The 25,513-nt window shown below is 34.8% G+C and overlaps 1 protein-coding gene across 1 annotated transcript; it reads left to right on the top strand.

Moving 5' to 3' along the window:
* Positions 1 to 6,708: 6,708 nt before the first annotated feature.
* On the top strand, positions 6,709 to 24,093 carry HELRODRAFT_75089 (hypothetical protein; the record flags this gene model as incomplete). The annotated part of the gene is made up of 21 exons (XM_009015605.1): positions 6,709 to 6,858; positions 7,266 to 7,451; positions 9,244 to 9,492; positions 9,933 to 10,159; positions 11,656 to 11,786; positions 11,901 to 11,999; positions 12,703 to 12,760; positions 14,718 to 14,836; positions 17,249 to 17,423; positions 17,832 to 17,930; positions 18,163 to 18,282; positions 18,461 to 18,654; positions 18,849 to 19,017; positions 19,680 to 19,780; positions 19,904 to 20,020; positions 20,391 to 20,480; positions 20,796 to 20,887; positions 21,691 to 21,740; positions 22,687 to 22,874; positions 23,590 to 23,721; positions 24,002 to 24,093. Coding segments are annotated over 21 exons (2,838 nt in total), but the record flags the coding sequence as incomplete, so codon positions are not given.
* Between the last annotated feature and the right edge of the window lie 1,420 nt (positions 24,094 to 25,513).

The following is a 25,513-nucleotide window of genomic DNA, read 5'->3' as shown; positions in this document are numbered from 1 at the left end:
TTTATGAAATTTTCAATTTTTCTTTCAGTTGGTTTGAATAATAAGTTTTCGTTCGTTCAAAAAATGTACGAATGAATGTATGAACGAGCAAACAAGCGAATAGATGAATGAATGAACAAACGAACGAATGAACGAATGAGTGAAGGATTAAATAACCTAATCAATTAATTAATAAAGAATAAATCGGATAATATGGACATAATAGTTGTAATCATAGTAGTAGCAGCAAAAGCAACATTAGTAGTATTATTAGTATAGAAGCAGCAGTAGCTGTAGTAGTAGTAGTAGAAGTAGTAGTAGTAGTAGTAGTAATATTTTTTGATTATTTTTATTCGTGTGATGGCATGGCGGTATCCAATTAAAAATAAAAAGAATGCACGGTAATGGATTTCCATGCGTCTTAATGAATCTCCATCCTAATCATCGCCATCATCGTCGTCGTCGTCAGTATCTCTCCTCTTTCATCATCTTTCTCCTCTTTCTTCTCACCATCTTTTCTCTCCTCCTTCTTCCCCTCCTCCTCATCATCCTCATCAATAACTTCATCACTCATAACAATAATAATAAAGACGACGACGATGATGATAGCAGCGACAAAAACGTCGCGATGCCGACGACAATATTCGTGACGACGACGATGATGATGATGATGAGGACGACGAAAGTGATGATGACAATGAATGATGATGTTGGTGATAATGATGAAGACGATGACGACGACGATGACAACCGTGATGACGTCGAAAAATGATTGCGAAAGGAAGATGTTAATGCTGGCTCCCACTAGAAAAAGGATGCACAAGCATTAGTCTGGCGAGTTAAGCTCTTCATGCATGCTCAAATTTATCGATATCCATCCATCCATTCATCCATTCATTTATCCACCCATGCATGCATGCATCCTTGCATCCATCCATGCATGCATCCATCCATCAATCTATTCGATTATTTGTTTATTTCTCATTCAATCATTCATTCGTTGGTTCGTTCATTCATTCATTTATCATATTAATTCATTTATTAGTCATTCATTTGTATATTTGCTTCTTCTTTTATTCCTTCGATATTTATGCCCAAGCATTATGCATTCTCTTGGACACTTAAGAGATCCAAAAGCACATACATACACACACACACACATACAATCAAACGTAGAAACATGCAAATACACAAACGTTTATACCAAAGATAAAATACATACACGTTTGCATGTACCAAGGAAATATGTATGTTTTAATTATTCATACATCCACAGCTTTTACAAACATTATTGTAGCCACTGTCAACAAACTTTTCCAGAAGCCTTTGCGTGTATGTGTATGTATGTATGTATGTGTGTTTGTGTTTGTATGCATGTATGTGTATGTATGCGTGTGTGTGTATACAAACTGTACACAAATCAGTGCACACTTACAGACAAAAACAGTAGGGCGATAGATTTAATAGCTAGACGTTCGCATAAAATTGCTTTGCAGGTTTGCTTAGATGTCAGATGTATGTTGTGTGATGTTTGTGTACGTGTCTGTGTGGAATTGTGTGTTGTTACACACGCACACCAAACACACACGCACGCACGCACACGCGCACACACATGTGTATCTATAATATATGTAAAGAGAAATATATTTGTGTGTGTGTGTGAGTGAGTTTGTGGCCATGTATAGCTTAGTATTAAAATGTTGCCTGAGGTTATGCGAGTGTGTGTTTATTTAATTTAGTCATTCATTTTTTATTGATTTATTTATTCAATATTTAAATGCTTAAATCTTCTTTTAAGAAAATTTACTTTGTATTCTTATTTGGAACGTGTTGCAGAAGCTTCTGTCGTAAAGAATGTTTATCACTAGATACATCAAGTATATGCGCGCCTGTGTATGTATGTGTGTGTGTGTGTGTGTGTGTGTGTATGTGTGTGTTTGTGTGTGTGTGTGCGCGCGCCTGTGTTTGTTGTGAAGTAAACGAATAAAATAAATGAAATGAAATAAAATTTATCCGACTTCTTTTCAATTAAAAAGCACGTCTCTTAAGATCAAAAAATCTTTCAAACAATTTTTTGTTTGTATGTGTATGTTTGTTTGTATATGTATGTTTGTATGTGTATGCTTTTTTACCCATGTATGTACACAGTACAGCAACACAAACAGTCGGCTACATACATTTTCACACTAAAATTCGGTGCTATATTTATATTTCTCTTTGTATCCATGTTTAAAAAATTTTTTAAATTAATTTTTTCCCCGCTATGTTAACTGCCGCCAGCCAATGAATTGAATGTGCGTTAAATAGTCTTGAATTATTTAGTGGAGCACGTATTTTTGGCATCATCATCATCATTAATAGAAACATAATCATTATCATCATCGTCGTCATCATCATCATCATTCATCACATAGCTCTCTGGTATAGATATGTTGTAATTTTTATATTTTAGTCATCACCATCATCGTCAGCATCAAATCATCATCATTATCATCATCATCATCATTATTCATCATATTCCTTATCACCACAACCATCATCACCACACCACCACCACCACCATCATCATCATCATCATCGTCATCAACATCATCATCTTCATCATCATCATCGTCATCATCGTGATGACTTAATGGTCGAACGCGGCGAACATTTTAGTTTATATATCGCCATTGAAGTGGATGTGATAACGTCCGCTATGCAATTATGCAGCCTTCAGAATAACGAAATGTTGTTCTCCTCAATAAGACTACTACTACCCAATATTTGGTTTTGGTTTTATCTTTACCTTTATCTCTTGTAATGTCATATAACATTTCAAATATCAACTTAGAGATTTGTGTCATTTTTTTCATTCATTCGTTCATCCATTCGTCCATCTATCCATCCAGCCATCCAGCCATTTATCTATCCATTAAAATTCTCTCCAGACGAGATAGCAGTTGTCGATAGAAATTGCACAGCATCAGCAGCAGCAGTAGTAGCAACAGCAGCGACTGCAGCCACAACATCAACGACGCCAGCTTGTCAAGCAGCTGCTAAAAGAAAACACAGCTGGCATAGATTGGCTCTGTATGAGGTAGAATATAACATCAACTACATTACATTACATTACGTTATATTGATTACATTTCACTATTTACGTTGCTTATTAAGTTTTACTTGATCCCACTACACATTAAAATACTGCATTACAATTCGTCGCATTGAATTACATTAATCACATTAACCGACTTCACTTCCTGATGTAATAATATCACCTCATAATATAAGAACATCAATTCATACTGTAATAACATTACCTTATAGAGTAACAGCCTCTTTAATTAGTGTAATGACATCAACTTCAAATGACATCAACTTCAAATGACATCAGCATCGTGACATTACCATTTTCTACGCCAGGCAGACGCCGAGTATGCTCCGTTCGTCTCGCGCGTCATCAGCAAGCTAGCCAATTACGAAGGGGGCGTTCTACCGAACCCCGGAGCCAGAAACCAAACCGACGATGACGTCATCGAAGACGTCCACGGTGTCGATGACGATGGCGACATGGGCGGTAGTGGCCGCGGTAGCGGGGGTAAAAATCGTCGAGCGAGTGCTGATGATGATGTCGGAGGCTCAAAAGCTGACACCTCCGTAATGATAGACGGGCTGAAGAAGAAGGTGATGATTAAGAAAATAAAGAAGAGAAAGTCTTGTACGAAGAAAAATTCTGCTAAAAATAATAAGGTAATTAAGATACGTTGAAAATGGATTTTATAAATATTAAAATATCGTTTAACACTCACCTATTCATCGTCATTATTCAAATGACATTCCTCCATTCTATTTTGTCATATTCTATTTCAAATATGACTTTTATCTGTATAACGGGTTTTTAACACATCGTCAAATTCATCATAACCATATGAACACACAATTATTGACATTCCTGTATGGCTATAACTTTTTAATATCTGGAACCTTTTTGAATTATTTAAAACCTTTAAAAATATTTTGAAACTTTCGCAATATTTATAACTTCCTAACATTGCACTAAGTTTAAATCTTTTGAAATCAGCTTGTGGCATCTCGTGAAATACCGCGATAAATTTAGACATATTTGCACGAACTCAAGAAAGTACCCACTCATCTTCCGGATACAACAATAGGTGCAATCCCAGTACAAATTGTTATAAATATACAGAACCGGGTGTGTATTTGTTAAAAATACCGTACACGTATGTGTGTGTACTACACAGTGGAAATGAGAATTTATTTTACAAAATTTATACACGCTGTTGTGTTTTGTATTTTATACCTTTGTCATGCAAATGCAAAAGATGTGAGGAGGTTGCAATTAGCATCGTTTCGCTAGGAATCGTTAGGAGAAGTTTTCGCAACATCATTGTCGTAGTCATCATCATCATCCTCTGATGATGACGTCATTATCATCATCTTCTGATGATGATGTCATTATCATAATCCTCACCCTCATCATCGTGGTCATCACCATTAGCATTGTTTATCATCACTCTTGCTGCTTTGTCATCATAATCGTTGTTATCACCAACCATCATCATCATAAATTTATCAACCATTGCTAATGTATCATTATCATATCATCATCGTCGTCGTCATCATCGTCGTCATCATGACGACGCGAATAACAGAGAGTTGATTTATTCTGGCCACGGACATTAGAGTTCTAGTTGGGCACATGGATGCATAATTTATCGCTACCTATATTTTTTTTACTTCTCTCTCTCTCTCTCTCTCTCTCGCTTTCTTTAATTTATTATTATTTGGTTATCATTTTTCGTTTTTATGTTTCCCTCCCTTTATTCTTTATCTCTCTCTCTCTCTCCCTTTCTCCATCTCTCTCTCTCTCTCTTTCTTTTCTCACGAACAAAACTTTCGCTTCGTTACTTAGTTTTTCTCTATCGCGTGTCATTTTTCTTTTCTTTGTTTTTTGTTTTTCAGAAATTTTGTTGCTGGTCGTTTGTCGTCTGATATAAAAACAAAATACAAACAAATACAAAAAATACAAAAAAATAGGATACATACAAATTGTAAAACTAGGAAAACAAATGCTATGTGACGTGGAAAATTTAAATGTGAACAAATATTTGTAGATGTGAATGTAGATTAATGTTTGCGGTTGTTTATGTATGCCTGCGTGTGTGTATGTATGTATGTGTGTGTATGTTTGTATGTGTGTGTGTCTGTGTGTGTCTGTGTCTTAGTGTGTATGTATGGACACGCGCGCGCGCGTGTGTGTGTACGTGTATGTGTAGGTATTTGTAAATTTCAAAAGAAGGAAATAAGATATTTATTCCAATTTACTTAATGTAGTAGCAATTATGTGGGATTAAATTTGTTCAAATGTTTTCATCGCGCTGTCAGTTAATTCAATTTAATTGGAAGCAAATGTACCATCGGAAAAATACTAGATATGTTTATCTTTCATGATTTTATTTTAAAATTTCATCAACTTTCAGAACTTTGATTCGAGTCCAAACAAAAAAAAATCTGAAAAATTTAAACCGGAAATGGATGCAATTCATTATGGAAGCTGTTTTGAGATGTGAGCTTGCGCATGTGCACGTTGTACAGGAAATTGCGCGAACTTGTACAAACGGAGCGTGTTTTTATGGTTTCTGGCGGGTTTGCTTAGGCAGATTAATCGTCATCATCATAATAATAACATCAACATCATCGTCGTCATCATCATTGTCATCATCCATCATCGTTAACCTCAATACAGAAGACCGTCATATGTGGTCGTTATGACGTAATCGGCGTCATCATCATCGTCACCATCATCATTCGTTCATCTATTCATTCGTTCATTCATTTATTCATTCGTTCATTCGTTCATTTGTTCATTCATTCATTCATTCATCATTTCATCATCATTATTTCATCATCATTTCATCATCGTAATCGGCATCTAATTTAATAGTTTGTTGCCTTTTAAGGAGCAAAATACTAAGTCCATGTACAAGAATCTTTCTTAGATGATATAAATAAAAACGAAATGAAAATAATAATAATAAACAACAATAATAATAATAAATACAGATTATATTTGCAAATTATAATTACAAATAATAATAATGAAATAATATTATTCTTTGCATGGTAGGTAAACAGGTTTGATATTTAATGAAAGGGTTGCCCAGAATGCTTTTTCTGACTTCAACACATATTCAAATGCTGTTTAACTATTTTTAAAGAGTTTTGATTCGATTGTATCATTCATTCACTCATTCGTTTATTCATTTATTCATTCATTTATTAAATCATTCATTCATTCAGTCAGTCATCGATTTATCCTTCTGTCAATTCGACCACTCATTCATCATTGCTACTACCCAATTCATCTATTCATCTATTCATTCATTCGTTCATTCATTGGTTCATTTATTTATTTATTCATTCGTTCATTCATTCATTCATTCATTCATTCATTCGTTCGTTCGTTCGTTCGTTCGTTCGTTCGATCATTCATTCACTCACTCACTCACTCACTCACTCACTCACTCACTCACTCACTCACTCACTCACTCACTCACTCACTCACTCACTCACTCACTCACTCACTCACTCACTCACTCATTCATTCATTCATCCACTCATCATTCATTCATTCATTCATCCACTCATCATTCATTCATTCATTCATTCATTCAACCACTCATCATTCATTCATTCATTGGATTGTAGTAATCATTGTAACAACAGCCCGCACAGAAACTCGGTACCATGTTGGGCGTGTTCTTGCCGTGTGTGCAAAACATCTTCGGGGTGATCCTCTTCATAAGGATGGTGTGGATCGTGGGGACTGCAGGCTGGCTACAGGCCTTCGTCCTCGTTTCTATGTGTTGTTGTTGTGTTAGTAGTTGTTGCTTATGCTGTTTTGTTGTTGTTGTTGTGTGGGTTTTGTTGCTGTTGTTGTTGTTAGTGTCGTTGTTGTTGCAGTTGCAGTTCGTTCATTCGTTCATTTGGTCATTCATTCATTCATTCATTCATTCATTCATTCATTCATTTATTCATTCATTCATTCATTCATTCATTCATTCATTCATTCATTCATTCATTCATTCATTCATTCATTCATTCATTCATTCATTCATTCATTCATTCATTCATTCATTCATTCATTCATTCATTCATTCATTCATTCATTCATTCATTCATTCATTCATTCATTCATTCATTCATTCATTCATTCATTCATTCATTCATTCATTCATTCATTCATTCATTCATTCATTCATTCATGCATCACTAACCTACAGACGTTGACAACATCAATTTCACTGAGTACCATAGCAACGAACGGCGTGGTATCAAGTGGGGGCTGTTACTTCATGATATCCAGGGCCCTGGGTCCAGAGTTTGGAGGGGCCGTCGGATTTTTGTTCTACCTCGGGACTACTGTGGCCTCTTCCATGTATATTGTCGGAGCCGTAGAGATATTTTTGGTAGGTGGGAGGTGTTGTGTTGGCTGTTTAGTTGACATTGTTGGTGTTGTGGATGCTGATGGGCTATTTTGATGTTTCTAATCGTTTCGTTCATTATGTCACTTTCTTTTTTTCAAATATATTTTGTTGTTTGTTTGTTTGTCTGGTCGTGTGTCTGTCTGTCTGTTTGTTTGTTGGTGTGTTTGTGCGTTTTATGTGTGTGTCGGAAGATGAATGTATTGTTTTGCAATCAACAAAGCGTTGATGTTCGTAATGTATCTAATGATGGTACTATAACTCTCATACTTTTGCATTCTTCAATCAATCAATCAACCAACCAGCCAACCAACTATCCAGCCAACCCACCAACCAGCCAACCAACCAACAAGCCAACCAACAAACCAACCAGCCAATTAACCAATCAATCAATCAATCAATCAATCAATCAATCAATCAATCAATCAATCAATCAATCAATCAATCAATCAATCAATCAATCAATCAATCAATCAATCAGTCAGTCAATTAAATGTATTTATATAGCGCAATTTCTAAACTGTAAGTTTTTATAAATAAAACTTCATATTAGTTATTTTATTGTTATTCTATTTTTGGCGGTTTTTTCAGAGATCCTAAAGGTTATATTTTCTATCTCTAGTTATTTTTTTTGCAAATTTCACACAAATTAATAATCCCCCACCATTCCATCTGCAAAAATAAAAGAATTCCTAATTAGTTTTTATTATCGCCGCTATTTCACATAGATAAAAAAAAATGATTTCACTTCTTTCTTTTCACGAGAAAAATTTTTTTACCTAGCCATGTTGAACAAAATCGAGACGCCACCTGTCGCCAATAAAACAAACTTGCAACAAAAATGTTTCCCTGGATAAATGCTTGCATAGGTGTGCGTGCGTGTGTGCGTGTATGCGTGTGTGCGTGTGTACGTGCGTGTGTAACACCAAACATACATTACGGTGCTCGATAGCTAAAAACCACTGGGTTTTATTCTAATTAACAAAAATTCTGACGTGTCATTAATGAGATTTTTTTGGAATGAAATTAACATTACCAGAATAAGATAACCACAGTGACATTAACCGAAAAATTAAAAACAACAACAACTACTACATTAAAACAACAACATCTACATCAAACAACAACAACAACAACAACATCAACATCGTCGGCAACAACAAGCAACCACAACAACACAATATTGATCGTGCTGTCTCCGGCTAAAAATAGTCTGTTGTTGCCCATGCGTGCAACGTGTTATGTATAATATACCACCACTTATATCGTATAAAATACCACTTATATCGTACTCATTACCACTTATAAGGTATTAATTACTCTTTATAACTTATTCAATACCTCTTAAAACGTATTAAAAACCGCTTTAAAAGTATAAAATTTTAAATAAATTCCATAAATAAACTGGCATTACATACTAACTACTGATTATAATGTGTAAAATAATATTTGAAATACTTTTATATAGTATATGATAGATGTACTTATATAAAGTATATATATATATATGTATATACACTCACAATACTCTCAAGTCTTTATTACCAATTACTTATGAGTAACAATAATTTATCCATTCGTTTATGCATCCATAAATCTATTAATCTGCCCATCCATCCATCCATCCATCCATCCATCCATCCATCCATTCATCAATTCATCAATCTATCAATCCATCTATTCATCAATCTATCAATCCATCCATCCATTCATCAATCCATCAATCAATCCATCCTTCAATCCATTCATCCATCCATCCATCTATCCATCCAAACAGCAATACATAGCTCCGCAACTTTCAATCTTTGGATCGATGAACGTGCCGGCTAACGCATACAACAACTACCGGGTCTACGGGACTGGCTTGCTGCTCTTCATGTTCGCTTGCGTCTTTGTGGGGGTCAGGTTTGTCAGTAAGTTCGCCCCAGTGGCTCTCGCCTGCGTTCTTGGGTCCCTCTTCTGTGTGTACGTGGGGATTCTTAGGGCTGATCCGTCTAGAGGACCTCAGTACGTTTTGTGGTGGGGTGTTGTTTGTTGATTTTTGTGTTGACGGGGCGTGTTGGTTTTTTCAAGGATTATATCACTCGAACGTCAATCAAATCATCGGAAAAAATCAACCACACAACCAACTAGGCAATGAACTTTTTCAAAACTAACAACAACAACAACAGCAACAACAACCACCAAACCGCAACTACCAGATTGTGCTACCTGGGCGACCGACTGCTCGCGCGAGAAAAACTCTTCAACAACGAAACGGGCCTGTACGAATGCAACAAAAACATCAGCGGTAGGATCCACACTCTCTACTGCGGCGGCATGCACCTACCTACCGACCACAAAGACGACTACAGTAGCGACGATCGATACGGTCCTTACTACCACGAATACGGTAGCCATAGTGGTAGCTACTACGGCAACAACCAAAACAATAACGACGACGACGACGATGATAATGATACTAAGTTTAGAAGCGGTAAAAAGCGAAATATTAGAAGTAGCAGTAGTGAAAGTAGCGACAATGACGACAATAAAGATCCAAGAACGAAGGAAGAGTTAGAGAGAGATTGTGATTATTTTATGAAAAATAATGTTACCAAGAAGCCGGGTATACCTGGACTCAAGAGCGGCATGTTCTTTGGTTCGTTCGTTCGTTCGTTTGTTTATTTGTTCGCTGGTTTGTTCGTTCATTCGTTTATTCATTTGTTATTTTTCATTATGTGGTTTCATTGCACACATGGTTAATTCAATTGATATTCTTTAAAGGGATCGAAATTTAACAAATTGATCAAACACTTTTCTATGCCTGTAAGGTCTTAAAATCGAAATTGAAAGTCCACTCACTACCTGAATGTTCAATTCTTTAAATAAAATATTAAAATAATTTGCCAAAAATTTTGTAATAATAATAATAATAATAATAGTCACTCCCAATTAAAATACTTCGCACGGCAAGCATGTTATTTTTCCTCACATAGATGCTTGATGATGATTTTCTTTAAAATACTTCTTATCAAACAGTCTTCGTTCAAAGAAATTTTGATTAAAATTTTTCAATGTGTAGATTAAATACACACAAAATACGTATACATAGAGGTATACATGTGTGTGTGTGTTTACACAAACACACTAACACACACATACACACACACACACACGCACGCACACACGCACGCACACACACACACACAAACCAATTAGAGACCTCTTAAAATATCAAAGCCACACTTGTAAACGTTATCAAAAAGCAAATATTATTTTTATAGTTATTATAACAAACAATGATTCAATTATTATTTAAAAAATCCGGCTCATAACATGCCAAACGCTGCCAAAAGTTTGCCAATGAACTTTTGTATGTAGGTCATAGGTCATTCAACCCGCAACCCGACCTTGATGCGTATATATATATATACCAATGTATATATATATATAAATATATAATTTTAAATAATATATGGTTATAATAAAATAATAAGTAATTAATTAGAGTTATAATATTATCTTATACAATTGTAAGAGCGTTACGAGCTGTCATATATTTGCTATATGTTTATAATGAGTTTTGTGTGGCTGTTATGATCAGAATAGTCATCATCACCTTCACCATCATCATCATCATCTTGTTCTTCTTCTTCTTCGTCACCAGTATCATCATCATTACCGACCGGTTCATTTTTTGTAATAACAATAAATACTTAAGGAGTCTAGTAGTCATTTCATTGATTGTTTGTCTCTCTCTCTCTCTCTCTCCTTTCTCTTTCTCTCTCTCTCCGTCTTTCTGCACTTCATTATCATTTCCATTTTCTCTTTCTTCTTCATGTATCTCTTTCCCTCTTTTCTTTATATTTTTCATTCTCTTTTTTATGTCGTCATCTTTCTTCCTTTGATATTTAATATTTTATCTTTGTTGCATTCTCCCAATTTTTATGTTTTTGGTCCGTCTCTTACTCTATCTTCTCTCTCTCTCTCCCTCTCTCTCTCTCTTTCTTTCTCTCTTCTCTTTTTTATCTCTCTTCTTTCACTCTCTCTCTTTTCAATTCTCATCATCATTTCCGCCATTATTTTCATTCTTATTCATGGCTGGCGTTTTCAAAAAGTTTTAAAATACCTAATGATGCAAAATGATAACAACAAATGTTAACAATAATGTTAACATGTTAATGAATGCGCCAGTTAACATGTGGAGTCGGTACGGGGTGAAGGACAACAGGGTGGGGTCATACGACGAGAAGGGCGTGAGGGCCCGTGGTGACATCGTTTGTGACATCACGTCATCATTCCTCCTACTCATTGGCATCTTCTTTCCTTCCGTTACAGGTTAAAAATGGATTTAATCGATCGATTATTTCCTATTGTCGTCATCATCATTTTCGTCTTCTTCATCTTTTAAATTAATTAGTTATAATTAGTTGATTATTATTAATTATGTAGGTATAATGGCCGGTTCAAACAGGTCAGGTGACCTTGAGGATGCCCAAAGGTCAATCCCTATTGGCACGATTGGGGCTGTGACTTTTACATCTACTGTCTGTATCCTTTTGTATGGTTGTTTGTTTGTGCGTGTGTGTTTGTGCGTGAGTTTGTAAGTGTATATGTGTGTGTATATATATATATGTGCGTGCGTGCGCGTGCGTATGTATATGTATGTGTATGTGTGTGTGTGTGTGTGTGTCTGTATGTATACGTCTGTTACAATCCAAATGTATGATAGCTCTTTAAAAGCTCATTAACGTAATTCTACAATTGACGATTACGATATGAAAGCAACACTCATTCGCTATTTTATTGTAGTTGAATCGCGTGACGATTTTAAAAACCATAACAACAACAACAACAACAGAAACAACAATAACATCCCTACCATCATCACATAGTATCGTTATCAGTAATTCCATCGATCATCAACATCATCATAATCATCATCATCCTGCTCCTCCTCCTCCTCCTCCTCCTCCTCATCATCATCATTATCATTATCATCATCATCATCATCATCATCATCATAACCATTACCAACATTGTTATCAAGACCGTCGCCGTGTGTTTTTCTTAACTTGAAACTTACCTCCACCAATCTTTCAATCGAAATGACCCTGCTGATGACCATGACGACAACAACAACAACAACAACAACAATAATAACAACAACAACAACAATAACAACAACAATAATAATAACAACAACAACAATAACAACAACAACAACAACAATAAACAATAATAATAATAAAAGATCTATCCTGTCTGCTATGCTTCGCCGCTTGTGTGGATGGGGACCTACTAAGAGATAAGTGGGTTATTATTATTATTATTATTATTTATTATTATTATTGTTATTTATTGTTATTATTATTATTTATTATTATTATTATTATTAATAAGAGTGAAGTATAAATAATTTAAATGATGATTATGGTGATGGTGACACGACGACGACGACGATGATGATTAAGATAATAACATTAATCAGGGAAATGATGATGGAATGATGGGGATGGTGATGATGATGAGGATGAGGATGAAGAGAAAGAGAATGATGGAGATGGTGATGGAGAGATGAGGATGATGAGGATGAGGATGAAGAGAAAGAGAATGATGGAGATGGTGATGGAGAGATGAGGATGATGAGGATGAGGATGATAAGCGTCTGGGAGAAAACTTCAGTTACGGAAATGATTGAAAAAATTTGATAAATGGCAGGATGGATGATAAAAAGTTGGAGATGGTGATGATGACAATGCTGCTGCTGCTGCTACTGAGGGTGATGACTATGATGGTGGTGGTTATGATAATGATTTTGATGACGACGATGACGATTGTAGAAATTTAATTTAGATAAAAGCATTTTTCGATTCGTCAAAAGCATGAAAAGAAAATGATTTTTGCGGTAGGTAAGGACGATAATGATGATGGTGGTGTTGATAATGATGACGATGACAATGATGATGAGGACGATGACGACGATGATGATGCGAGGGTGTTAATAATACTGGAAATGTTGTTCTATATTGAATTTCTTTGATACGAAAATGATATTACGCGTTCGTTTGTCTGTCTGTATGTTTTTTGTGTATGTCTGTATGTTTGTGTGTGTGTGTGTGTGTGTGTGGTAGTTGCTGTTCTTGATAATGACAGCGTTGCGCTTTTTATTAGCGCTAGATGTCAGCGTATTTCTAGTAGTTAAAAATGTAACTTTTATGATCGACTTTATTGTTGGTGTGATCGCAGCGATGATTGATACGTCAGGACGCTGCTGATGCTTGCTGTGGCTGCTATGGCTGATGTTGTTGCTGCTGTAGCTGTTGTGGCTGATGTTGTAGCTGCTGTGGCTGATGTTGTTGCTGCTGTGGCTGCTGATGTTGTTGCTGCTGTGGCTGCTGTGGCTGATGTTGTATCTGCTGTGGCTAATGTTGTAGCTGCTGTGGCTGCTGTGGCTGATGTTGTTGCTGCTGTGGCTGCTGATGTTGTTGTTGATGTCAGTGTATTAGTTTCATTGAGTTTTTTCAAGTGCTGTTTAGTTTTGTTTCTCGCTGCTGTTTCATTCATGGCTGTAGTAGTAGTAGTAGTAGTAGTAAAAGTAGTAGTAGTAGTAGTAGTAGTAGTAGTAGTAGCAGTGGCGGTTGTGGTGGTTTCTCCTTTGATCATTTCATTTTGTGACCTGTCACCATACACTGTTGAACGCGTATATTATCTGGAAGTGATAATTCTCCCTTTCTGTTGAGTTGTATACTTTTGTATGTTTCTTATTTTGTTTGTATGTTTGTGTTTGTTTGTATGTGTGCGTCACCATTTGTATGTGTGTATTTCATGTATGTTTGGTAGGTTTGTTTGATATTTCATTATCTATTTGTTTGTTTTGTGTGTGCTTGTATGTATAATGTGTGTGTGTGTATGTGTGTATATGCATTTTATGTATGTGTATGTGTGTGTGTGTGCTTGTATGTATGTATGTGTGTGTGCGTTTTTGTTTTAATAGGTGGGCGTTGAATGTGAAATTAAATTTTATGCGTGATAAATCATTAATATGTGGCAATCATTTCTCCATTTTTTCAAATTTAGGGGTTGACTTTTTTTGTTTAATCACTTTTTAGTTTTTTGTTAACTTCTTTATTGATTTTTTTCATTCATTCTTTCGTTCGTTCATTCGTTCGTTCGTTCGTTCATTCATTCATTCATCCCATTATTATTCAATCAGTTATTCATTAAGTCGTTTACTCACTCAGTCATTCTTTCATTTCTGCACTTCAGATTCGGAGAAAGTATAGGAGGGGGTCTGATCGTGGCCCACCTGGCTTGGCCCAACCCATGGGTCATTACCATAGGGGCGTTCCTTTCAACCTGTGGCGCCGGTCTTCAAAGTTTAGTGGGTGAGTATTGACGACGACGATGACGTTTACAATAATAGTAATAATAACAACAACAAAAACAAAAATAATAATAATAAAATTAATAATAATTTAATATTAATCTAACCCGGACAACGTGCACGTGTATATGCTTCCTTTTGTTATTAGATTCTTGCTTAATCTATCAAGAACTTCTGGACTGGATTTTTCGCACGTCACAGACTAATCTAATTATCTTCCTGATTGAAATACTCTTACCCCTCTAATTAGATCACTATCTTTCCACTAAGGTTAAAATATTATAATTTAATTATTCATTATAATTTAATTATTAGCATAATCAAATCCACAGCCTAAGGGCGGTTGTTGGTTTTTGAGAATGAAATTTCACTAAAAGGCATCCAAAAAGTTATGTCCTATTTTGAACATCCCAGCCAACAAGATGGTTAACTGCAAGAACATTATGTCCTGTCACGTGAGGTTATTAAAAAATATGTGGGTGGAGCCTATGAAATGTCAATTAAACTCTGCAGAGCCAACAGTTTTGACTGCTGATGCGAGTTCTCTATTACGTCACTAAACGGTGTTAAAAAAAGTAGAAATAACCACATCACACACAAAAACACACATACACACGCACAGACACACACATGCACACACACAGACACACACACATACATATATATACACACCCCATACACATCCCACACACACACAAACACACGTACACAGTTCTATTTCTAATGGGCAGCTTAAGCAAACACTTAACGCCGAATATATGCACACCTACTTTCTCCATTCATTCCTCCTAATACATTTCATTTTACTTCTTTAAATTTCAGGCTTACCTCCACATCATGGGCAAACACGCTTTTCATTTGAACAAACAAACAAACACATACACACGCACAGGCAAACACACACACACAAACACGCAAACACACACACACACAAGCAAAAAAACTTACATGCATGAAAGCACGAAAAACAATTGTATATATATGAATATACAAAGAAACGTTTTCACAAACTAAAAAACAAACATACGAAATGACGTATATACATACATAGCAACAAACATACATACATACAAACGTACAAAGATACATACATGCAAATCAAAATACATGTAAATACATGTGTGTCTTATTGAATTTATTTTTGTTAAGCTTGCAAGCTGCAACAACGAAAAATCTTTCATTGTTTTGCCATTTCATCCAGTTTCTTCTATTCAACTAATTTGATTTTGTGTGTTTCCTTTATCTGTTTAAATGTTTTTATGTTAAAAAGATGTATGTTTATATATCATTCGTTCATTAATTCATTCATACATCAATTCATTTGTTCTTTCGTTCGTTTGTTTCTTTGTTCGTTCATTCATGCATTCATTCATTCATGCATTTATATGTATGCTATCATGATCTATTAAACAAATGGCACGTTCGAGTTTGAAATATAGAGAAATAAAATGAGAACCACGCGAAATAAGTTGGGTATATATATTGGATATTTGTGTTTATGATACGAATGTATCTTTATGTATATACACATATATATATACATAACATAAATATATTCGAGAGTATGAACCATGAAATACCATAAAATACCAAGATATTTACGAGAGAAAGAGTAGCGGATGCGCGCGAACGGTCGGCCAAGAAACCAGACGACTATGTATGTATGTATGTATCGATGTATGTATGTTTGTATGTATGTATGCATGTATGTATGTATGTATGTATGCATGTATGCATGCATGTATATATTTATGTTAAAACAAAGCATGATGAATAACACTGGGCAGTCTAACATCAAGTACGTATATGTATGTATGTACGTTTTGTTGTATATTTGTTTGTTTGTTTGTTTGCTTATATGTATATATGTATGTTAAAACTAAATCGTGATGAATGACACCAAACAGTCAAACATCTGTATGTATGTATGTATGTATGTATGTATGTATGTATGTATCTATGTTTGTATGTATGTATGTATGTATCTATGTTTGTATGTATGTATGTGTGTAGACTTACAGAAAAGAGGATGATTAGTGGTTTGTGGCTGTATAATGAAGATTTATGAAGATGTACGTGTGTAATTACGTGTGTGTGTGTGTGTGTGTGTGTGTACGTGTATGTGTGTGCGTGCGTATGTGTGAGTGTACGTGTGGGTGTACGCTTACAAGTGCTGGCGTTGTTTTGTTTTTATATGAGGTACTCGCAGTAAAGTTTGAAATAAATTATTTCGTGGAATTTCTAGTGCTATTTATTGATCGTTGTATGGCGATTTGCATATCGAGGTTATTTTTTCCCTCAATTTCTCAGTTATTCATCCATCCATCCATCCGTCCGTTTATCCATCCATCCATCCATCCATCCATCCATCCATCCATCATATTTCACTATCATCACAACCGCCACTATCCAGGAGCCCCAAGACTCCTGCAAGCAATATCCTCCGATGGAATCATCCCATTTTTGGATAAATTCTCCACTACGTCATCGAAGGGCGAGCCAATCAGAGCGCTCCTTTTGACTGCCACGATTGCGGAACTCGGAGTCCTATTGGCTAACGTCGACATCATCGCTCCGATCATCACAATGTTAACAATCGTGAATTACAACAAACTAAATTATGATGAATTATTATGAATTATAGCGATCCATGGTGAATTATGATAAATGATCATGGATTATAATGATCTATTATGAATTATAATGATCTATTATGAATTATAACGATCCATGGTGAATTATGATAGATTCTTATAAATTATCATGAATTATAACAATCAATTATTGTTCAATTATGAATTATAACGATCCATTATGAATCATGATGAATAATGATAAATTTTGTTATTTGTCATAATTTTGCAAAATATTGACCGCCAAGTATTGAATATTTAATATTCGTAAAAAATTATAATAATTTTTTATTTCTTGTGACTAATTGGGGTCCTATATTTCAATTCTCGTGAGGAGTTTTGGTGCTATATTTCGATTCTCAGGTTTTTCTTGATGTGTTACTGCTTTACGAACCTTGCGTGTGCCGTTCAGACCATTCTGCATTCACCAAACTGGAGACCGAGATTTAAACTTTACCATTGGTTGGTTGTGAGTGTGTGTGTGTGTGTGTGTGTGTGTGTGTGTGTGGGTGTGTCTTTCTTTTTCTGTGCGCGTGTGTACTTAGTTGAATATTGATGTATTTTTTAGTGTAATTTGTTAAAGTAATATGTATTTGAGGTGTGTGCGTGTGTGTGTGTGTTTATTGTGTAAGTGTGTGTGTCTGTGTAATGTTCGCGTTTGTATGTGTGTGTGTGTTGTTTTTTTTCTGTCCAGGGCCCTATCTTCCTTTGGAGTGGTCCTCTGTCTGGCCCTGATGTTGATGTCAAGCTGGCCCTACACAATCGCTGCTATCTGTCTGGCTGCCTTCTTATACAAGTACATTGAGTTCAAGGGGTAAAGTTTATTTCATTTTTTTTAAGATTTCAATTTTAGAACGTGTTAATTTAGAACTTTACTTAATTTTACTTTACATTTTCGTCAAGAAAAATTGATTATATGCTAAATAAAATTATTTTTATTAAACATTTTTCCTATTTAATAATAAAAAAGTTAAATTTAAAATGAAAAATAGAGCCGAGAAAGAGTGGGGTGATGGGGTGAGGGGCCTCTCGATGTCAGCCGCCAGATTCGCCCTCTTGAGACTAGAAGAAGGTAATGTACACGTTAAAAATTTCAGACCCCAGCTCCTGGTCCTATTCAAGTTGGATTCCAACCTTCAGCCTAAATATCGAAAGTTGCTGACCTTTGCGAGCCAATTGAAAGCTGGTGTGTGAGTGTGTGTGTTTGTTTGTGTGTGTGATTGTTTATTTGTTTATTTGTGTGTGTGTGTTTGTTTATTTGTGTGTGCGCGCGCGCGCGTGTGTGTGTGTTTGTTTATTTTCTCTTTTTAAAAATAATTCCTTTACTCATATTTTCATTATCCAACAACAAAACAGTCGCAAATTTTCCCAACCAATCAGGAAAGGGTTTGACCTTAGTGGCCACCGTCTTGCAGGGCAGCGATGCAATGGCGGGTCACGTGGTCAGTGACGTCAAGAATAGAATGAATGAACTAATGAAGAAAGAAAAGAGTAAAGGTTTTTGTGACGTTTTGGTTACTCAAGATAAAGCTGAAGGGATTAGTTTCTTGTTAGTGCGGTTCTTTTCATCTTGCGTTCATTAAAAAAATGTTTTAGCTAGTAGACTAAAAACTTTTGGAAATTAGTGTGTGTGTGTTTTGTGCGTGTGTGTTGTGTTTTTTGTGTTTGTGTGTTTGTGTGTGTGAGTAGTTTAGTATCATCATCATCGTCGTCATCATCCTTATTATTCTCTCATTGCAATCATCACCCACAACGTTATCATCATCATGATCAGAACAATCATGATAAGAACAAAATCTATGTACATACACTACACATGTACGTGGTATAGACGCATTATAAAGAGATTACAAATATGATACATTTATAGACCGTAGTATTAATGTTCTCCCATGCGAGATATTCGTGCTATCTATCTATCCAACCATTTATCTTGCTCTTTATGAGATGTTTTGCAATCGAAACACATCAACAGCTTAAAACTTATACCACCAATATCTTCTTCATTCCATCGTCGTCGGCATTACCATTATCGTCGTAATTTTATAACTGATGTACGGTGCACAAATGCTGAATCTTATAAAAAAAAATTCAAACATACATACATGCACACAAACAGACAATTCCACAGACAGACCGACAGACACACACACACACAGACAGACACACAGACAGACAGACAAACAAACACAAACTTCATTCCTCACCAAGTATACAAGCTGCAGGATTGGGCGGATTACGACACAACACGGTCTTACTTAATTGGCCCTCCAGGTGGAAAAAACATCGCAAACGCAATCGAATATTCGTCGGTATGTTCGTCGATTCGATCGTTTTAATCGGTATTGGAATCGAATTTATTTGAACTGAGAAGAAAGTAAAACCGATTGATTAGCTAAATTTATTTAATTCCAATTTTGAAAAAAATTTTCCAGAAACATTGAAACTTATAATCGACCGACAGTTGGCTGTGATGCTACTGAAGGGAATCGATCGATTTCCTGATAATTCTGATAAAGTATCGGGATACATAGATGTCTGGTGGATTGTCCGTATCTTTTTCTGTTTATAGATAAATGGATAGTTGGATAGATGGATAAATGGACGAATAAATGGATAGATAAATGGATGGATAATTTGACAAGGAATTTGATGGCGAAAATGACAAAATTAAAATTTTATAAAGGCTTTCGAAAACATTAACAACATCATTATACGGACTGTTAATATAAATTGAACAAATTTGTGAAATTCAAACTACGTTTTAATGTCGTCATTTTGAAGTTGATGTTATTGCTGTTGTTGTTGTTGTTGCGGTTGGTGATGTTTCCTTGACTGTGCGATCATCTGATGCGTGCAAACACTGATGACATCATCAACAACCACAACGACCTAAAAAAACATCAACTTGATGTCTGGCAGACGACGGTGGTCTATTGATGTTACTGCCATTCTTGCTCACACAGAATAGAGTATGGAAGAACTGCAAGCTTCGCATATTCACCGTTTCGCGTCAGTTCGCGAATGATAGTTCTAAATAAAAATTAATTAGTTCGCAGTAATGAAGAACGTAAATATTAATTAAATCAATAATATTAATTAGGTCATGAATATTAATTAAGTCTAGAATGTTAAATTGCAAACTTGACATTTTCACTTTCTCTTCTTGGCCGATAAATTTTGGTTTTATGGCAAAACGACTGTTTTATTTGGCGGTTTGTTGGGCTTAGCCGACAAAAAATATGCAAAGTAAATAAAACAACAACAACAACAACAACAGCAACACAAGCAGTCAAAAAAACTGCAAAACAACTACAACCTTTTCAGAATTGAACGACAACAGCATGCAAATTCAAAAAGACCTCGAAACATTCATGTACCATTTGAGAATTCCAGCCGAAGTGCATGTCGTTGAAATGGTTGTTGTTGCTGTGGCTGTTGTTGTCGTTGCTGCTGCTGATGTTGATGTCGTTGTTGTTGCCGTTATAGATGTTTAAACTGTTGCTTGCTTTGTTGTTTATGCCTTGACCGATAATTTTTTAAACTGTTCTCAATGATTTAATTACATACATTAGTTTTTGTCTGCGCTATTTTTTTTAATTATTTTTATGTTGTTGTTGTTTATGTGTTGTCGTTGTTGTCATTGTCGTTGTCGTTGTTGTTGCTGTTTACGTATCGTTTAGGTTTTATCTGTTGATTGTCTCTATGCTAACATCAACGCTTTAATTTATTTATCGTTGTTTATATTTTGTTTATGTTTAAATGTTTATTATTATTATTATTATTATTTTATTATTATTTTTATTCTTTTTATTTGTTTTCTTATTCCTCTTCAGGAAATTAGTTCCGTAGTTTAGTTTTTATTGCAGTTATAAACAAAATTTCGTTCTTTCTTCCTCTTTTACAAACACTCTCTCTATTTCCATCTTTCCTCTCTCTCTCTTGCTCTCTTTTTTTCTACCTTACTTTCTTTATCATTTTCTTTCTCTATCTCTCTATCTTTATATTCATTTCTTTAAATTTTTTATTGCCTGTTTCACCCTCCTTTGCTCTGTTCATCCTTCCTCTCATCATTCGCTCCTTTTCTTTCCACTCTTTCACTCGTCCATTCGCTACCTTAACTCTCTTTCTTTTCTCTCTCTTTCTCTCTTTCTCTTTTTTTCCTTCTTTTTCTTTCATTTTCCTCTTCTTTAACTCTTTTTCTATCTCTTCTTATCTGCAGACGGAGAAAGACATAAAGACATATTCATACGAGCAGACGTTAAGCAGATTGTCCGGGAGATACGAAGATAAGAGGGAGTTGGAGAGATACGGACGAGGAAGAAGTGAGGGTAGATATTACATGATGAGGCCAAAAAGCGTTCCGCCTGTTAGTGTTATTATTATTATTATTATTATTGTTGTTGTTGTTGTTGTTGTTGTTGTTGATATAGTAGTAGTACTAGCAGGAGTAAAAGTTGTTGTTGTTGCTGACGTTTTTGGTTGACGATATTAGTAATAAAAAACAAACAACAAACAAACAAACAACATACAAACAACAAACAAATATACAATCAAACAACAAACAAACAACCACAGTCAACCTCGATGTATGTTTTCCACCAACATGTTGATCACGAAGATGAGGAAGACGATGTTGTTGCTAGAAGCAAAAGGGTATACTTTTGTATTGTTTATTTGTATGTCGGGTATTTGTATGCGTATGTCTAATAATTGTATATGTATGTCTAGTAATTGTATATATTATATATATATATATATATCTGGTATTTGTATGTGCATGTTTGGTATTAGAATATCAATACGTCTGGCACATTTGTAGCATTTGTAGCATTTGTAGCAACATGTAGCATTTGTGTATACATGTCTAATATTTTAGATCCATTGACGGTATTTTTAAACGCGGATAAAAATGTGTAATGATAATTCTTGTAACACTTTAAAATATAAGAAAAAAATATAAAAAAAATATAAGAAAAAAAATATAAGAAAAAATAAAAATAAATATAAGAAATATAATAAAAATTATAATATAAGAAATATATAAGAATATAAGAAAAATATAAGAATAAAAATTGCATTCACACTTCTACAAGCCTAAGAGTACACCGACTATATCTTGGGCCGACCAGCCGCGCTTCATCAGGGATGTTTACCGTGACATCGACGATGACATCACTATTCAGAAATCCATCAGCGTCACGAGGAACAGCAATAGCAAAAATAATAATAATAATAACAACGACAACACCAACAACAACAACAACTACGACAACAACAAAAACAATAATAATAATAATAATAATAATGTTATCAGCACCATCAATAATAGTAATAATAACAATCTCACTAGACCTACAAGTAGCAGTAGTAGCAATGTCAAACTTGTCAATAGCTTAAGAGCGAGTCCGTACATTTTTGCAAAGGACAACGCAGATAAAAATAACAACAACAACAACAACAATAATAATAACAACAACAATAACATTAACAATAATCCAATCTGCTTCGATGAAAATAACAACATCAACGTCACTAGGAACGACGACAACAACAACAATGACATTGACAGCATCAACAACAACAACAACCTAAACAACTTAAACAACGTAAACAACAACTCAAGCCCCTTACGTCATTCAAACTCCCTGCCGTGCCCCGCCATAACATGCTCCTTTGTTGGAAGCCGCGAAAAAATAAAAAAATCACGTGACCAAATTGTGACTGGAGATTATGATGACGAGGAGGAAGATGATGAAGATGATGGTGGTAATTGTTATAGTGGCCATGATTATGATGCTGGTGGTGTTCATGGTTTTCATCGGCTGAATTTGTCTAGGTTCAGCGTTGATCAAGCTGCTCTGAAGGCCGCGTAAGTCGGATGGATGGTCAGTTGGTTGGTCAGTTGATTGGTTGATTGATGAGTTGGTTGAATGGTTGATCGGTCGGTCGGTTGTTAACTAGATGGTTAGCCGGATGGTTGATGATTGGTTGTTGGATTGATTGTTCATTGACGAATGATTGTAAGCATATACTACAAACACAACATTAAAAAACACAGACACACATATAAAAACACACACTCACAAACAAACACACAAACAAACAAACAAACACAGAGAAGAACAAAGCGTCAAACGCCTAGAAACAGCCATGCGACTGAACGAGATGATGAAAGAGAAGTCGAAAGAAGCGAGGCTTGTCGTCATCAACCTGCCGGGAATTCCTAAACTTCTGGGCGAACACAGGCATTGTTCGTGCATTCATTTTAATTATTTTATTTTATAATAATTATTATTTTTTTATTATTCTTTGCAATTGCATATTATTACCAAGTTCTTTTTTTTATTTTTCTTTTATTATTGAAATAGTTATTGTAGTAGCAGAAGCAGCAGCAAAAATAGTAGTAGCGGTGGCAAGTAGCAGCAGCAGAAACAGCATTAGCAATGCCGTTTGACAATAATAATCAAACGATAACCAAATTAAGACGCTAATAATCAAAAAAATTTGATATAAAAAAAATTATTTTTCAGATATGGAATTTTTGGACGCCCTAACGGAAGGTTTAGAAATGGTGCTGATGGTCAGAGGTGGTGGAAGAGAGGTCATTACTATATTCTCTTGATGACGATGACGACACACACACACACACACACACATACATCACAGACACATACATACAACGAATATATACATGCATGACGTTAAGACAGCTTTTATCCGCTCTGTACGGTGTTAAGAGATACCTTCTTAAAATAATTATCCTAAATAACGTATTTTATTATTTATTTATTTTATTATTTGTTGTATTATTATTATTCATTATTATTATTACTATTATTTGCAATGGTTGTGTTGAACTGGGCGAGTTTAACGGCAAAGACGAACTCGGCTAAAGAAGCCACGCGCCCACACAACGATACATCGTTAGGCTGCTCTTACAATCGTCACATTATTTCACTTTGATGTAATGATAAACATAAACATCTCTATCAGAAACACTACACACAAACATACACAACCACACACACATACATACACACTGACACACACAGACAATCATACATGCACACACACTAACACACGCACACACACACGCACACACACATACATACACACACACACACACAAACACACGCACATAAACAAAGAATAAGATTATTTTCAAACATCCTTTTTCATCATTAACGGCTCGTTAAGTAAGTCGACAATATAATCTATATACATACATATGAAAATGTGTGTGTGTGTGTGTGTCTGTGTTTGTGTGTGTCTGTGTGTGCTTAATAAGCTTAGTGCGTTCAAAATTAAACACGAAATACGACTTAGGAATGTAAAGTAACTTTACGAGAGCGTGTTTTACTTATTTTTTACAATTTATATTCGAATGTATTTTAAATACAAATTAAATAATTTATTTTATTAGTTTTAATTTTTCCTTCAAAATTACTCACATACTGCAGATACATACATATACACAACTTTAAATATACACAACTTTATACAACTTTAAATATACACAACTTTATACAACTTAACATATACACAACTTTATACAACTTTACATATATACCACTTTATACGAGATGCTAATATACTCTACCAGGATATCAATTGCATTACCTATTCATTTGACTCCGAATCATTCATTCCATTTGTCTTTTGCATGTAACTTGATGTAATGTATCATAATAATAATATATATATAAAAGATATATGTGCTAATGCGTTCATTAAAACCTTTATAAGACTATGTATATATATATATACTGTTTTACTTTAGAGTTTATAAATTTGTATCTATCTCTCTCTCTCTCTTTCTCTCTATCTCTCTTTATATATATATCTCTCTCTCTTTATCTATCTCTTTCTTTATATATATAGTGTATATTCTAAGACTATTATACATAATATAATTTCATCAATTTCATAATATATACTAGATATTATTAAATATTAGGCGAACATGCATTATACGAGATACTGTTTATATATATATATATATATATATATATGTATATATATATGTGTGTGTGTGTGTGTGT

Source organism: Helobdella robusta (assembly GCF_000326865.2).
Source record: "Helobdella robusta unplaced genomic scaffold HELROscaffold_16, whole genome shotgun sequence".
Classification (NCBI taxonomy): Eukaryota; Metazoa; Annelida; class Clitellata; order Rhynchobdellida; family Glossiphoniidae; genus Helobdella; species Helobdella robusta.
This window is presented reverse-complemented; position numbering and strand designations above follow the sequence as displayed.